The sequence below is a fragment of the Puma concolor genome, chromosome B3 (genome assembly GCF_028749965.1).
Source record: "Puma concolor isolate L17-30 chromosome B3, mPumCon1.1.hap2, whole genome shotgun sequence".
NCBI lineage: Eukaryota > Metazoa > Chordata > Mammalia > Carnivora > Felidae > Puma > Puma concolor.
Genome location: NC_141672.1, coordinates 109,259,258 through 109,276,084, shown reverse-complemented (window position 1 = coordinate 109,276,084; position 16,827 = coordinate 109,259,258). Strand labels below are relative to the sequence as shown.

Sequence of the window (16,827 nt, the reverse complement as noted above, 5' to 3'; positions counted from 1 at the left end):
AAGATATAACAATTATGAACATATAGCACCCACCAATAAGAGAGCACCAAAATACATGTAGCAAAATTTAACAAAAATTAATGGACAATTCCACAATAATAGAGACCTAAATATTCCACTTTCAATATTAGATAGGACAACTAGACACACAATCAATAAGAAAATATAAGATTTGAAAATATTATAAACCACTGAGACCTCATAGACATCTATGGAACACTTGACCCAACAACAGCAGAATATACATTTTTTTTCTCAGGTGCTCATGGAACATTCTCCAGGATAGGCATATGGTAGGCCATAAGACAAAGCTCAATAACTTAAAAGGATAGAACTAATGCAAAATACGTTCTCTGACCACAATGAAATGAAATGTTCTCTGACCACAAAAAAAGAAATTTGAGAAACTCAAAAACAGTCTAATTAAATGACACACTCCTATATAACAAATGTGTCGAAAAAGAAATCAAAAGAGAAATTATAAAACACTTGAGATTAATGAAAATGAAGACACAACATATAAAAACTCATGGGATGCAGCTGTAGTGCTGTGCTTAGAGGAAATTTTATAAATTCATAACTTACAAATTTTCTCAAAGAGTGCTTAGAGGAAAATTTATAGGTGTAAATACTTACATTAAGAAAGAAGAAAGTTCTCAAAACAATAAACTAAACTTTCACCTTAACACATTCAAAAAAGAAGAGTAAACTAAACCGAAACAAGCAGAGTGAAGGAAATAAGATTGGAGCAGAACTTAATGAAATACAGACTATTAAATAATAGAGCAAACAATGAAACCAAAAGCTCGTTGGCTGATAACACCAACAAAAGTAATAAACCTTAGTGGGGGTGCCTGGGTGGCGCAGTCGGTTGAGCGTCCGACTTCAGCCAGGTCACGATCTCGCGGTCCGTGAGTTCGAGCCCCACGTCGGGCTCTGGGCTGATGGCTCGGAGCCTGGAGCCTGTTTCCGATTCTGTGTCTCCCTCTCTCTCTGCCCCTCCCCCGTTCGTGCTCTGTCTCTCTCTGTCCCGAAAGTGAGTAAACGTTGAAAAAAAAAAAAAATAAATAAACCTTAGTGCTTCTGGGTGGCTCAGTTAGTTAAGCATCTGACTCTTGATTTTGGCTCAGGTCATGATCTCAGGGTCATGAGGGGCTCTCTCTCTCTGCCCCTCCCCTGTTCTCTCTCTCTCTGTCAAAAAAAAAAAAAAAAGTGACAAACCTCTAGCTAGATTGAGTAAGAAAAAAGAAGACTCAAATATTTAAAATCAGGGGCACCTGGGTGGCTCAGTGGGTTGAGCGCCCCACTTCAGTCATGATCTTGTCATGATCTCTCCGTTTGTGGCTTGGGGCCCCACATCGGGCTTGCTGCTGTCAGCCTGCCAGTGTAGAGTCCGCTTTGGATCCTCTGTCCCACTCTCTCTGCCCCTCCCCCAATTGCGCTCTCCCAAAAATAAATATATAAATAAAATAAAATCAGGGGCATCTGGGGGCTGCTGGGTGGTGCAGTCAGTTAAGCGTCCTACTCTTGTTATTGGCTCAGGTCATGATCTCACAGTTTGTGGTTTGTGAGTTCAAGCCTTATATCAGGCCCTGTGCTGATGGTGCAGAGCCTGCTTGGGATTCTGTCTCTCCTTCTCTTAGTCCCTCCCCTCGTTGTGCACACATGCGCATGCTCTCTCTCACTCTCTCAACAAAAATAAATAAACATTGAAAAAAAATTTTAAGAGTAGGTCAAATGAGAGACACTATGATTCTGTAGACAGATGCTAAAAAAGATTTAAAACAATTTTTTAATGAAAAAAAAAATCAGGGGCACCTGGCTGGCTCAGTTGGTGGAGCATGTGACTCTTGATCTTGGGGTCATAAGTTTGAGCCCCATGTTGGGTGTAGTGATTACTTTAAAAAAATCTAAAATCAGAAATGAATGAAAGGACATTACTACTTACCTTGCAGAAATAAAAACAATTATAAAGAAATACTATAAGCAATTGTATTCCAATAAATTAGAAAACTTAGGTGAAATAGATAAATTATTAAAGACTATCAAAACTGATACAAGAAGAACAGATGTTTTGAATAGGCTGATCACAAGTGAAGAGATTGAATTGGTAAAAACAAAACAAAACAAGGACACCTGGGTGGGTTAATCAGTTAAGCGTCTGACTCTTGGTTTCATCTCAGGTCTGATCTCACAGTTTGTGGGTTCCAGCCCTGCGTCAGGATTCTCTCTATGCCTCTCTCTCTCTCTCTCTCTCTCTCTCTCTCTCTCTCTCTCTCTCTCTCTCTCAAACTAAATAAATAAACGTTCAAAAACAAAACAAAACAAAAAAACTACCTACAAAAAAAAGCCCAGGCTCATCTGGCTTTACTGCTGAATTCTACCAAACATTTATTAATTAACAAGAATTAATACCAATTCTTCACCATCTTCCAAAAAATAGGAGTGACTACTTCCCAACTCATTCTATGAGGCCAGATTTATCTTGGTATCAAAACCAGAGACATCACAAGAAAACTACAGACCAATATTTTTATGAATATGGATGCAAGAGTCCTCAATAAAATACTAGCAAACCAAATCCAGCAACATATCAAAAGAATCATATACCATAAGTATGTGGGATTTAACCCCACAAATGCAAGGTTGGTTCAACCATCTGAAAATCACTGTAATACACTGTATCAATAGAATAAAAAACAAACATCACATGATCATCCCAGTAGAGGTGGAAAAAGTACCTGACAAAATTCAGCACTCTTACAGTGAGAAAAACACTCAACAACCTAGGAATAGAACTTCCTCAACCTGGCAAAGGACAGGTCTGAAAAACTCACAGCTAACATCATACTAAAAAAAAAAAAGCATGTATGCTTTTCTGGTAAGATCAAGAACAAGACAAGATATATGCTGTCACTACTTCCATTCAACACTGTACTGGAAGTTCTAGTCAGGGCAAGATAAGTAAATAAAAAGTATCTGCATTGGAAAGAAAGAAGGAAAATTATCTCTATTCACAGATGACATGATCTTATATATAGATAACTTTAAAATGTACAAAAAAAACCTGTTAGAACTGGTGAACACATTCACTAAATTTGGAGGATACAGGATTGATATACAAAAAGCAATTATAGGGGCGCCTGGGTGGCGCAGTCGGTTAAGCGTCCGACTTCAGCCAGGTCACGATCTCGCGGTCCGTGAGTTCGAGCCCCGCGTCAGGCTCTGGGCTGATGGCCCAGAGCCTGGAGCCTGTTTCCGATTCTGTGTCTCCCTCTCTCTCTCTGCCCCTCCCCCGTTCATGCTCTGTCTCTCTCTGTCCCAAAAATAAATAAACGTTGAAAAAAAATTAAAAAAAAAAAAGCAATTATATTTCTATACACTGGTAATGAACAATCTAAAAATGAAATCAAGAGGGGCACCTGGCTGGCTCAGTTGGTAGAGCATGCTACTCTTAATCTTAGGCTGATGAGTTTAAGTCCCATGTTGGGCATGGAGTCTACTTAAAAAAAAATGAAATTAAGAAATGATTCCATTCACAATGGCGTGAAAAAGAATTAAATATGTAGGAATAAATTTAATTGAATTAAAGACTTCTAAGTTTTTTTTTTAATTTTTTTAAATGTTTTTATTTATTTTTGAGACAGAGAGAAACAGAGCATGAGCAAGGGAGGGGCAGAGAGAGAGGGAGACACAGAATCAGAAGCAGGCTCCAGGCTCTGAGCTGTCAGCACAGAGCCCGACGCGGGGCTCAAACTCACAGACTGTGAGATCATGACCTGAGCTGAAGTCAGACGCCCAACCGACTGAGCCACCCAGGTGCCCCAAGACTTCTAAGTTTTTAAAAATATTTTATTTATTTTGAGAGCAAGAGAGACAGAGCACAAGCAGGGTAGGGGTAGAGAGAGAGGGAGACACAGAATCTGAAGTAGGTTCCAGGCTCTGAGGTGTCGGCACAGAGCCAGATGCAGGGCTGGAGCCCATGAAATATGAGATCATGACCTGAGCTGAAGTCGGACGCTCAACCGACTGAGCCACCCAGGCACCCCAAGAAGCACAAGACTTCTATTCACAAAACTACAAAACATTGCTGAAAAAAAATTTTTTAAAGATCTAGATAAATGGAAAAACACCCCTAAGTACATAGGGTTTCCTTTGAATGTGATGAAAATGTTTTAAATTGATTGTAGTGATGGTTCTACATATCTGTGACTATATTAAAAACTATTGAGTTTTACACTTTAAATGGGTGAATTGTGTGGGCTGTAGATTATATTAAAGTAAAGCTTTTTTTTTTTTAAAAATATGAAAAGGAAATAAACAGGGGTGCCTGGCTGGGTCAGTTGGAAGAACATGGGACTCTTGATCTCAGGGTCCTGAGTTTGAGCCCCATATTGGGGTAGAGATCACTAAAAATAAATCAACTTAAAAAAAAAAAAAGGAAGCAAACACAATGGCATGGAACTAGATAGATCAACTTGCTCTGTAGAATGCCCAGACCCTGAGAATTGCATCTTCAGAGGGTTTCCCAAACCCTGTTGCGATGTGGGTGTTTTACTATGATTTTCATTTCATGTGAGAAAACATATCCAGAAAGCACATTTCATGTTTTTATTCAACAAACAATCCTTGAGGCCAAGGAGTTGGCCTTGTCTAAAGGGTCACAGTGAAGAAGAGGCAGAATGAAGGAGGGTTCCCAGGTCTCCTGCCCCACTGCTACCAGCTCTGCCTTTCTGGGCCTGAGCTTCAGCAGCCATGTTAATTCCTGGGTCCCATAAGGTCCTGGGGGTACTAGGGGTCTTGTCTGAGGACATAAGGGTCTAAAACACTTTTCCATGTGTCTGGACCAGTCCGGTCTTCGCAGCAACCAGAGGTTTGATATGGACTCCTGGGAGCAGCCAGCGCTCATTGCCTGACCTGGGAAGCCATGTGGTGTCTGGGAGTCCGGTATTGTTCTTCCTCCCGAAGTCATAGATACAGTGCAAAGTCATGGACCACCTCTTCCCTGAACCCAGAGTCCTGCTCATCCTGGACAGGGAAGGAGGGGAAGCGCTTCTCTCAGAGGATGCTGGCGTATGGGACTTGGGGGCATGGTACCGAGACCGGCTTCGTGGTCTAGGAATTAGCAATTACTTGTGCTTAGATTTCCACGTGACCATGAGGCCAAACTGGGGTTTTCTCTATTGGGGTTGTGAATCGGGAATCTAGTCCCTTCCTTCCTGCAGTTAGGTCAATTTCCCCTCTGGCTTCCCCCATTACTTTCTTTGCCAGGCTGTCTTTCTGACAAGACCCCAAAGGAAAATCTTGCCACACCTCATGGGAGAGGCCAGAGACAAGCAATGCAGTGAATTCTGGAGGCTGAAAAGCCGAGGAAAGGTCTTTTGGTTTTCAGACTTGGATGTGAATTCCAGATTCACCCCCATCTGGCTGTGGGTAAGCAGTGCAGCACTTTAAGACGTAGTAGCTCTGGGTGTTAAATGGCGCTGCCAGTTTTGGAGGGAAACGATTCAGGAGGCCTAGGTCGTTAGCAATTCCCCAGGCGAGACAAACAGGCTCAGTCCACGAAACTTGAACAAAGGTAAATCCAGGGGCGGGTCAAAGGGCGCCCGGGCTAGTCCCCACCAAGGGCTTCTGTGAGGATAGCACGCAGGGGCGTAGGCGACTCCACAGGGGCCGCACACCTTGCGCCTGGGGACCCTTCGGGTCTCGCGGGGCGACACACCCGGCACCCGCGAGGAGGCGGGCGCGGGAAGGGGCGGGCCTTCGGATGGGCTGGGAGGAGCGCGGAGCAGCGTGGGGAGCGTGGCAGCTAGGGGTTGTAGGCCGAGGCGCGCAGCCCGGCGTCCGCCCCGGAGTCCAACCCGCAGGCAGGGCACCACGAGCGGACGTGCACGGCAGGCGGAACGCAGGCGGCGCCGGGGGCAGCCGGGCGAGCGCCGGAGCTTCGGCGGCGCCGTACTGGAGGCGGAACAGGAAGGCACGGGCGGCACCGCAGCTTCGCCCGGAGCGGGGGGGGGGGGGGGGGGGGGTTTCCTCGGCTTCCCCCTGGGGGTGTCCCCCCTCCCCCCGCCCCAGGCTCCTGCAGAGGACACGTGTCAGCACGTTCCCGCCGTTGTCGTCTCATCCCATGTCATAGCCCCTCCCCCAGGCCTGGGACACCCCCCTCCGGGCCCCATTATCCCCAGGCCCAACCCCCTAGGCTGACCTGCGGGCCCAGCCGGTCCCTCTACTCGACTGGCGGGTCTCCTCGGGCAGCGAGCATCCCGGCCCGGCCCCCCGCCGAAGACACTCGTCAGCACGTTCTTACCCCGGTCATCTCTTCCCTCGGCCTAGCTCCACCCCGGGCCTGGGAACCCTGGTCTCCTCTGGCTCATTGTCCCTGGGCCCAGCTCCGCGCTGACCGCAGGCTCGGCCCTAGCCCGTGACCCGCGCGTCTCCCCCGGCAACGCGCCGCCACCCGGATGCAGCCAGCAGGCTGGGCGGCCGTCAGGGAGGCGGTGGGCCGCGACATGCTGGCCGCTGACCTCCGTTGCAGCCTCTTCGCCTCGGCGCTGCAGAGCTACAAGCGCGACTCGGTGCTGCGGCCCTTCCCTACGTCCTATGCCCGCCACGACTGCAAGGACTTTGAGGCCCTGGTGAGTGTGCTTCCCTCCACCCCTTCCCGTGCTGTCCTCTGCCTCCCAGGCCACGTGGCCTGGGGACCCGTATTAGTAAACATACCAGCCCCCAGACTTAACGTTCCTAGCCAGGCCTTAGGGAAGGTTTCCATGAACTCAGAATACTCACCCATACCCTAATATCGACACACTTGGTGTCTGCCTTGTTCATGACAAGTGACTCCCAGGAGTGAAGTGAAGAATTCAGTAGTTGCATAGGCCTCCACAAAATTTCCTAGCATGGCCAACAGTAGGGTGTTGATCTGAATCAGATGGTTCTGCTAAATCAGAACTTATCCATCCCTTTGCCAATAATCAGATACCAAAAATCACTAAAGATACCCAGACTTCAAATGAGGTTATATATGGGCAGTACTTTTATAAACTGTAACATACAGTACACATGTAAGCTGTTATTCTCCTATGAATCATAAGGCACTTAATTTCTTACAAAGTTCACTTAAAGGTCAGCATTCCAGATATCAGTTGTCTTTGTAATTCAAATATTTGGAATTACCTAGAAAAATATAATTTACCAAAATTGATTCTATAAGAAAGAGAAAATCAAAATAACCTATAATCATTAAAGACATTGAATTAGTAAAGATTTTCCCTTAAAGAAAACTCCAGGCCTAGCTGGTTTCCTTGGTGCATTCTACCAAGCAATGAGGGACTGTTTCCAGTTTAACGTTGTGTAAAATTCTTCCAGAGTATTGAAAAAGAAGCTAGTATAACCTTGATTTAAATCTGATAAATACAAGAAAAGAAAATTATAGGCCAATGTCACTCAGGAGTATAAATGTAGAAATCCTCTATAAAGTATTATGATCCTGAATCTAGCAGTGTATAAAAAGAATTCTTCATTAACATAGTGGATTTCTCCCAGAAATCAAAATTAGTTAAACATTAAAAAGAAATCAGTGGGGGTGCCTCAGTGGCTCAGTTGGTTAAGCATCCAACTTCTGCTCAGGTCATGATCTCACGGTTTGTCAGCTTGAGCCCTGCATCAGGCTCTCTGCTGTCAGTAGAGCCAACTTCAGATCCTCTGTCCCCCTTGCCCCCTGCCCCTCTCCCACTCTCACACACTCAAAAATAAACAAACTTTTAAAAAGTCAATGAATGTTATGAACTATGATAAAGATTAAGGGAGATGTTTAGAATCAACACATGTTTAGAATTTTCTCTGATGAGGTGGTCAGGGTTGGGTTCCCTCTTTGCTATTACTCCCAGGAGGTCTAGGGACAAAGACCCAGCCTCTTGTCCATTGCAGCCCAGGCTGGGGATGTGTTAAGGACACCACAGTGCACAGGTATTTCAGAGTACAGGGAGCAGGAGTTTGGAGAAAGATAAGCCAACTGACTTCCCCCATGGTTTATTCTGAAAATTCAGATATTCAATTTTGTGAGTTTCTGATACCAGAGCCTTGGGGATGAAACTTCCTTCGCTTTGGTCAGTAGATGATATGCCTTCTGTGGGCCAGGTGCTAAGGATGCAGAATTAAAGACTCAAGGAGAGGTTAACAAGGTGTTCAGCTGTACTGTGGGGTAAGCTCTATATATATAATATGGGAGTCCAGAGCCAGAATCCCAGTCCTTGATAGTGGACTGGAGTCAGGCAGCATTAAGTAGAGGCAGTGGCTGATGGCATGATGAGTCCCTAGGGACATGGAGGATTTGAAGGAGCAGAGAAGAGGAAAGGGGTATTCTAGAAGGAGTATCAGGATGGGCAGAAAGCCAGGTGCTCATCGAGAAGGACAAGCCTGTACTTTAGTGTGGTTCTCGTGGGGGAACACAAAGAGATGAGGTAGACTGGAGTAAAGAGGACTGAGCATGTCTTACCAAGATGTGTTGATTTTATTCTTGGACAGGGGAGGGTATTGGTGAGATCCAGGATGCATTTCTGAAAGACCCCTGGGGTGGCAGGGTGAAAGGAGGATCTGTTCAGGATGGGTAGACAGAGGAGGAGAGATTGGGGTCAGAGGAACCAAACTCACTAGAGATGGTGCCCCACAATGCACCTTGTTAATTTTTACCAAGAAACATCCAAGTGGACTAGAATGTTCAGTGTGCTCTTTTCCTGTCTTCTTGGCAAAAAGAATAAGGTTTGTTTGATGAATATGGGATGAATGCAAAGGGAGCTTTGTAATTGTTTGGATTCTTCACACTCTATAAAAATTTGTTTATTTAAAGAGTATTAGTTTATTTATGTTTTTTTAAAGTTTTTTTCATGTTTATTTATTTTTGAGAGAGTGAAAGAGAGAGACAGAGTGCAAGCAGGGGAGGGGCAGAGAAAGAGGGAGACACAGAATCCGAAGCAGGCTCCAGGCTCTGAGCTGTCAGCACAGAGCCCCGTGCGCAGCTTGAACTCGTGGACTTGAGATCATGACCTGAGCCGAAGTTGGACTCTTAACCAACTGAGCTACCCAGGTGCCCCTACTTATGTGATTTCTACACCCACTGTGGGATTCAAACTCATGGCCCTGAGGTCAAGAGTTGTACTCTTTGAGCCAGCCAGGGGCCCATAAAATTTAATTTTGCAAATAGTGGTTGGATATATTTTTGTTATAAAAAATACAAATGATACCAATAAAGGAAAAGTGCCCCTGATAGAGCCCACCCGATTTCACATCCCTCCCCATAGGTATCTGTGCTCTCAGTTTAAGGCACTTCCTTCCTTCTTCTCATACCTGTAAGTCCCTTGGGAGAGCATTGGCAATTCAGGTAGCCCCAAATAGCCACTCCTTTATAGTGACAGACTGTCCAGCCGTGGGGTGCACTGTGCCACTTCTAGACAGTGCACCCTTTCTCTTGAGGGCCACTGGAGAAACATGGACAGATTCTTACCACCTTGTTCTGTCGCCATATTCCTTATATGGGCACCATTGTTAGGGAAACTAGCCCAGGCTGAACAGCTTCTTGGCTGTCTGTAGGCATGGTTTTAATGAGCAGTTTCTCAGGAGAAAGCCACTCACCAGGCAGGGCCTGGCATGTCGATGGCTGGGGGCATGCACACATTCTTAAATAAGTATACTTTAGGTTTCGTTTTGCCACATGTTACATGAATTACAGGAAAGATGCAGAGAACTTGGCATCTGGACCTGTATCTGACCCAAAGATTAGCTTTTTAAAATTATTAAGTAAACTCTACCCCCCCAACACGGGGCTGGAACTCATGATCCCGAGACCAAGAGCCACAGGCTCCACCGACCTACTGAGCCAGCCAGGCACCCCTCAAAGGTTAGTTTTTAAAGAAAATGGAATCAGGTCCAGAGTTGTCCTTCTGGATTATATTGTGGTTAGCTGAAGAAGGAAGGTAGGAAGCTGTTAAAAAGTCTCTTATTGTTAGCTGAAGCACTTGGGAACATTTTCATTTCATTTCATTTTCATTGTATCATTTTCAGCCACTTTTAATTCATTTTCTCAGCACTATGAGGTGTCATTACACACCTATCACACATGTGTTGCAGTTTCCAAAATTTAGGACTCTGGCTGAATTACTTTATTGGCTGTTGCTTTCCTGGGAACATCCCTTGCTGAACCAAGCTTTGGCTTTAGGAATGGCTCTGGCCTTATTTCATCACAGCACCCAAATTGTCTCTTACCTCTCATGCCTTATTTGGAGGACATTTCTATTCTTTTTTTTTTTTTTTTTTAATGTTTATTTATTTTTGAGAGAGAGAGAGAGAGCACAAGCAGGGGAGGGGCAGAGAGAGAGAGAGAGAGACAGACAGACAGATACACACACACACACACACACGAATCCAAAGCAGGCTCCAGGCCCTGATCTGTCAGTACAGAGCCTGACACAGGGCTTGAACCCACAAACCTGGGCTCGAACCCACAGTCTGTGAGATCATGCCCTTCAGCCACCCAGGTGCTCCAGGACATTTCTATTCTGAGTCAGCTCTTTGATTTTGCACTGGGAGTTCTTTGTATTCCCAGGTCCTGGCCTGAGAGGTGCTTATGAGATATTTGAGGAATCAAATTAGGTATGTGCTGATTGCCTCCGGCTGAGGGTTTCTGACTTTGTTCCTTGGGAAAAGGGTTGGCTAAGTTCTTATCAGGTCAGAGCATTTCTAAGATTCTTGGGATGTCCTGTAGCCATGACCATTGGCTCCCAAACTTCAGGTTGAGCTATCCTGGGCACAGTTCATGTTCCTGAGTCACTTGACACAGAATCTTGTCATTGGTGTCACAACTGGTTTTTGTTTTGTTTTTCCCCTGGTAAATATCATGCCCTGGTTCACCATTAGCCTGAAGACCCTTTCTGAGGGTAGGAGGTCAGGGGGAATGGCTCCTTTGTATCAATTCCAGACCCTTGCCACCCAATGTGTGCTTGAGGACCAGCAACATCAGCATCACTTGGAAGCTAGTTAGAAGTGCAGAATGTTGGGCCCCACCCCAGACCTACCCAATCAATACCTACATTTTAACAAGATTCTTGGTTCATTCCCTTTTAGCACCTCCACCCACATCTAGTAATTATGACCTCTGGCATCTTCCTAGACAAGGATCTTTTTTTTTTTTCCAGATGTTTTTCTTTCCTGCTGTCAGCCCTTCTGCTTAATAACTAAACCTGAGTATTCCCACCTTTTCCTAGTGATAAGAATCACCTACGGCAGCTTCTGTAAACAGATTGTTAGGCCTCCTCATCAGGAGATTATGATCTGGTTGCAGAGTGCCCACTGGGCTGCCCTGTCACTTCCTCACTCAAAGCAAAGACATGAGTTGTCTCTTTCCAGGGTCATTGGCCCTCCCTTTCCTCCACTCGTCTCCTCCTGGTTCCCTGCCCTTGTCCTCTCTGTTACCCAAACCACCTGTTTCCTGAGACACTTCCTTTCTCAAACCCCTGCCACCACCCAGCACGGCCCACTGTTCAAGCCCTGCCCAGGCTCCTCAGCCCCTGCTCCAACTAAATACTTATTTATTTCTCACAGCAGAGGCTGCAAAAGTGTGGTCTGTGGGATGACAGGCTTTATTTGTTCTTCTGACCTTTTAGAAATTGGGAAATTAAAAAAAAAAAAAAAGAACAAGCAGGAGTTTGGTGATTTCTTTTTAAAAGAAAAACATCTGAGGCTCCATAGCCTGGATAGAAGTCACCCTTTGGCAGAACCCAGTTGCAGCTGGGTGTTGGTGGCTGGGCCCCTTGTTAAGCCAGGGGGTTCCAGTTCAACACTGTCCTCACCTCTCTTTCCTGGACTCCCCCCATACTCATTTGCATCATCCCTCTGGCTCTGGGTGCTTTTAAGTCTGGGACTACCTTTTGCCTGTCTACCATGCTTTGTACCACTGGGAGTGCCCTCTGCTCTGTCTCTCGGAATCCTCCCCACCACTCTCATCCCAGCCACTCCGTAAACCCTCCCCTCTGCCTTCTCCCCTAACCCCCCAGAAATGCCTTCCTTCCTCCTGAACTCTCATTCTCCTCAGTCAAGTTTTTGGTAAGTGCCTTCTGCTGTCAAGCACTGTGGTTTGTCACTCTTGTCTGCATGGAGGGTTTTCCACCTCCTGACCCTGCTCCGTTCTACAAGTTACATACACCTTTCTCCGTCCCTTTGACAGGGCTTAGGCTCAGCCAGTAGCTGTCTTGGTTGTATTAGCTTCCCAAGCAGCCTCTTAAAGTTCTGCTGGAATTGCTCCTTTGGGCTAATAAAATAGTCCATTATAAATTTCTCCATTGAAGGGCGCCTGGCCGGCCCAGTCAGTGGAGCATGTGACTCTTGATCTCAGTGTTGTGGGTTTGAGCCCCATGCTGGGTATAGAGATTACTTAAAATCTTTAAAATACATACATACATACATTTATTTCTCCATTGATTTGGTAGGAGAGACTCCCAGAGAACAGGCTCTGGAGTCAGTCTGCCTGGCTTCATGTCTCTGCCCTGCCATTGAATGAATAGCTGTGCAACCCTGAGCATGGTGCTTACGTTCTCCAAACCTGTTTCCTCCCTCCTTTAAAACAGGCTGTCGTGATATAAAGAATTGGGGCACCTGGGTGGCTCAGTTGAGTGTCCAACCTCGGCTCGGGTCATGATCTCGCAGTTGGCGAGTTCAAGCCCTGCATCGGGCTCTCTGCTGTGAGCATGGAGCCTGCTTCGGATCCTCTGTCTCCCTCTCTTTCTCTGCCTCCCCTGCTCACTTTCTCTGTCTCTCTCAAAATAAATAGATAAACTTAAAAAAAAAAAAAAAAGGCTGTTGTGAGGATAAAATGAGATGATGCATGCACAGCATCTAGCCCAGTGCCTGGTTCATGATAAGACCTTAATACATAGCAGCTGTTACTCCCTTGTTCTGAACTTCATGCCAGCTTCTAGGCCAGTTGCAGGGGGTCCAGCAGGATACATAAGATGTGGCTGGCCCTCAGGAAGTGTTTGTCCCAACCAGATTTGAGGTGGCCCCAGAGAATCAAGTACCAGCATGGGATTCTGCATGGAGTGGTGGGGAGCACAGAAGTCATGGGTGGTCAGGGACAGGGGAGGTGACTTTGAGCTGGCCTTGAAGATGTGGTGAAATGTCACACTAGGCAGCTGCAGAAGCATAGAGGAAAGACATAGAGCAGTTGATGAACAGCATGGGGGCAGCAGGTGGGAAGTTTGTGGTGAGAGGTGTTAGGCAGAGAGGCTAGCCAGACCAGATGCAGAAGGGTCTTGTTAAGGGAAGTGTTGTTAGATTTATCAAACTAAGGATAAGCCACCTAGTTACATTTGAATTTCAGATAAGTAACAGATAATTTTGAAAGTGCAATTATGCCTTCAGTATTGTACAGGTTATACTTATACTAAAAAAATTGATTTTGTTGTTTATCTGAAATTCACATTTAACTGAGCAGACTGTATTTTATCGGGCAACTCTACTTATATGGCTCATTCCTCAAAGGCCCTGCTAAAATGCAGACAGGTTTTGGTCATAAGAGGAAGACTCCTGTTAACTTGTTGGAGCAGGTTTATTTTTCAGAGTAGCTTGAAAAGTGAAATGGGACATACGGGAGGTCAGTTGAGGGATTAAAGAGTGGACAAAGTGGGCAGGACACACAGGGGCCCTATCTGGGCAGGTAGCAGTGAGAGGGCGTGGGTTCTGGAAGAGATGTTGCTCCAGGGGGAGGCCAAGGTCCAGCTCAGAGCCACGAGGGATGTCTCCCACTTTCCCAGACTGAACCCATAAAAGGGGCCTGGCTTAGCTGACTGTTCTTTTGCTGCTCCCTGTGTTCTGGACTATTGGCAAGGGCTGTGGCTCACAGGTGGGATTTGAGAACAGGAGTGATGGGGACAGTAATCGTGGGAAGGAGGGCTGAGCTCTGGCTCTGGGATAACAAGTGTGGATCAGGAGTAGAAAAGAAGGTCAGAGGAGGCCACAGGCTGCTGAGGGGTGTCCTCTGGATTGTGCAGGTAGCAGGCTGTGGGGATGGCCCCCGGAGGGTACTATCAGTGGCTCTCTATTGCCTATAGAACAAAGCCCTGAATCAGCAAGGTGGGTCAAGGCCTTCATAGACTGATGTTACCTTCTCACTCCTGTTCCTTCTGGAGACCCCTCCCCCATACTCTAGGCTCCAGCCACATGGAACTCCCTGCAGCTAACGAGGACAACAGTTGTGGCACTCCTACTAACACGAGAGCACTTAATACCCTCCTACTGCTCTAACGCCGTGTTTGTTTAACCTGATTAACCTTCACAGGGATCTCGTGAAGAGGCTACTAATACTATCCAAATTGTACGTTTGAGAAAACTGAGACACACACAGGATTCAAGGTCTGACAGTTCACAGGAGAGGTCAAATGACTCACCCAGGTCACACACCAATAGGGGTTTAAGAGCCCAGGTTTAGACCCAGGCTGCCTGGGACAAGAGCCTGCACAATTCACCAAGTCACCATCCATCTCCCTGACTACACACCATGCTTTCCTGCTTCTGCTCCTTTGCATTTGAAGCCCAGGTCACAGGGCACCTCCTCTGTGAAGCTTTCCTGACAACCCCTTATTCCCCCAGCCCTCACTTAGCAAAAGTCCTGCCTGGTCCCCTTAGTAGTTAGTATACATCTTTGTTATGACAATGAATAGATTTCAGTCATAATTCTTTACCTTTCTGACTCCCCCACTGTGGAGCATCAATACTCATGGAGCATTTACACACCCACACATCCACGGTTTTTAACTGGATCCTCACTGATGCTCCACAAGGCATATAGAGATTGTTGTATTAGAAGTCTGAGACTAGTGATTGATTCTTTGGAAACAGAGACAGGAATAAAGCAATCCTGAAATGTTTCTGATTTTCTACAACAGAGTTAAGAAACAAAATCCTCAAGGTCAGCAACAGCCAGCTTTGTAGACAAATGGAGAAGAAAAGAAATGGACATGTTTAGATCTACTACTTTCTTTCATCTTCTTGGCAACCTGACATGGAAGCAGTGGGGATTCTGTGTTAGAGGAGATTGAGGTACAGCCTCAGGTCCTGAGGTCCAGTGCTTTGCCTACAGACCAGGAATTCAAACCCAGATCTGTCTGCTCTTTCCTCTACACCCAGGAAAGAGAATTAGAAAAACACAAGATAGGGGCACCTGGGTGGCTCAGTCGGTTGAGCATCCAACTTTGGCTCATGTCATGATCTCACAGTTCTGAGTTCAAGCCCCACGTCAGGCTCTGTGCTGACAGCTCAGAGCCTGGAGCCTGCTTCCGATTCTGTGTCTCCCTCTCTCTCTCTGCCCCTCCCCCACTTATGCTCTGTCTCTCTCTCTCTCTCTCTCTTTCTCTGTCAAAAATAAATAAATGTTAAAAAAAAAGAAAGAACAAGGAAAACACAAGATAGTCCTCGGCCTCCAGGAGTCTTAGCCATACAGGGGAGGGATTGTTGGGACTGAGGGGTTTCGGGTTTAGAGGAGAGAGGGGTGCCCGGGTTAGTAGAGGTGGAGGAAGGAGCATCCCAGGGGACTGAATAAGCAAAGCTTGGAGGTGGTACAACCCAAGCTATGTTCACTCAACATTAGTCTGTAGTGTTTTAAATGCCATGCTGGAGAGATTTGGCTCCTAGTGAGCTGTAATTTCTGAGCAAAAGCTATAGAACCTTGTAGCTTTCTGTAAATCCAGGTCCCCTGTCCCTTATAAGAAATCCTGGCATCAGATGTGTTTCTCACTTCAGATTCTGCCCAATTTTACAAAGGTAATAATGTGTTGCACCCACACAACTAAACTTCCTGACTCTGTTCACGTGGGGCACCAGCCTAAACAGGACGGTTCTTGGACACAATGACACTTGCTGCAGGGCAGCATCGGGATTCTGTTCTTGCTTAAGTCCCCATAGCAGCCCACACAGAGGTCCAGGAGCTTGTCTTTGCCTCCTGAGAGTGACAGCTGAGGTGTAAGGAGGGGGGTGGGGGAGTGCCTACCTAAATGAAGCTCCATGTTCCACAGGGGCTGAGCTCTCTTGTAAGAACACCATAGACACAGCTGCCAGAGTCCTCACAAAAAGTCACCACACTCAGGGAAACCCAAAGCCGTGGATTGCCCACTCATAGTTTTTTCAGTCCAGGTCCAGTTTACCATCCTGGGTCATTTTTACCATAAGGAGTGTTGCCTGGTTATGTATGTAGTTGATGTACATCTTCCATCTGGTCTCTGGGAGACAGGTTGACGGGAGGTTAACTGATGCTGAAGGGAAAAGGCCTTGATAGCCCTTTATCCACACTTGTATATACCATGTATTTGGTGACTCCTCCAGCAAGGTGGTATTCCATAATCAGACATTGATATTCCTGCAGCAAAATGTATCACGTCAATAGTAATAGGAAGTGGGATAAGTACAGATTAAGGGCACCTGGGTGGCTCAGTAGGTTAAGTGTTCGACTTCGGCTTAGGCCGTGATCTCGCGGTTCATTGGTTCGAGTCCTGCGTCGGGCTCTGTGCTGACAGCTCAGAGCCTGGAGCCTGGAGGCTGCTTTGGATTCTGTGTCCTCTCTCTGCCCCTCCATGCTCACCCTCTGTCTATTAAAATAAATAAACTCTGTCTATTAAAACAAAGATTTTTAAAAAATCTTTAAAAAAAGATTTTTAAAATAAAGACTAGTGAACCTCACATCGTCTCAGGTCAGGTTTTATAGCAAATGAGTTACAAAACAATGTTTCAGGGTTCAGAGCTTTTAGAGTTTGGTATTTGGAAAAGGAATCCACACCTGTACCTTTCTTC

The 16,827-nt window shown here is 46.0% G+C and overlaps 1 protein-coding gene across 4 annotated transcripts in view; it reads left to right on the top strand.

Annotated features, from left to right (window-relative positions):
• Positions 1-5,734: 5,734 nt before the first annotated feature.
• PARP16 (poly(ADP-ribose) polymerase family member 16) overlaps positions 5,735-16,827 on the top strand; it is a 30,017-nt gene continuing 18,924 nt past the window's right edge. The window contains exon 1 of one of the 4 annotated variants that reach the window (XM_086710965.1): positions 5,735-6,635. In XM_086710965.1, the coding sequence (XP_086567091.1) occupies positions 6,462-6,635 (174 nt within the window). In that variant the 5' untranslated portion in view covers positions 5,735-6,461. The remainder of the gene's footprint in view (positions 6,636-16,827) is intronic. The other 3 variants (XM_025919839.2, XM_086710966.1, XM_025919840.2) reach the window with 3 other exon arrangements.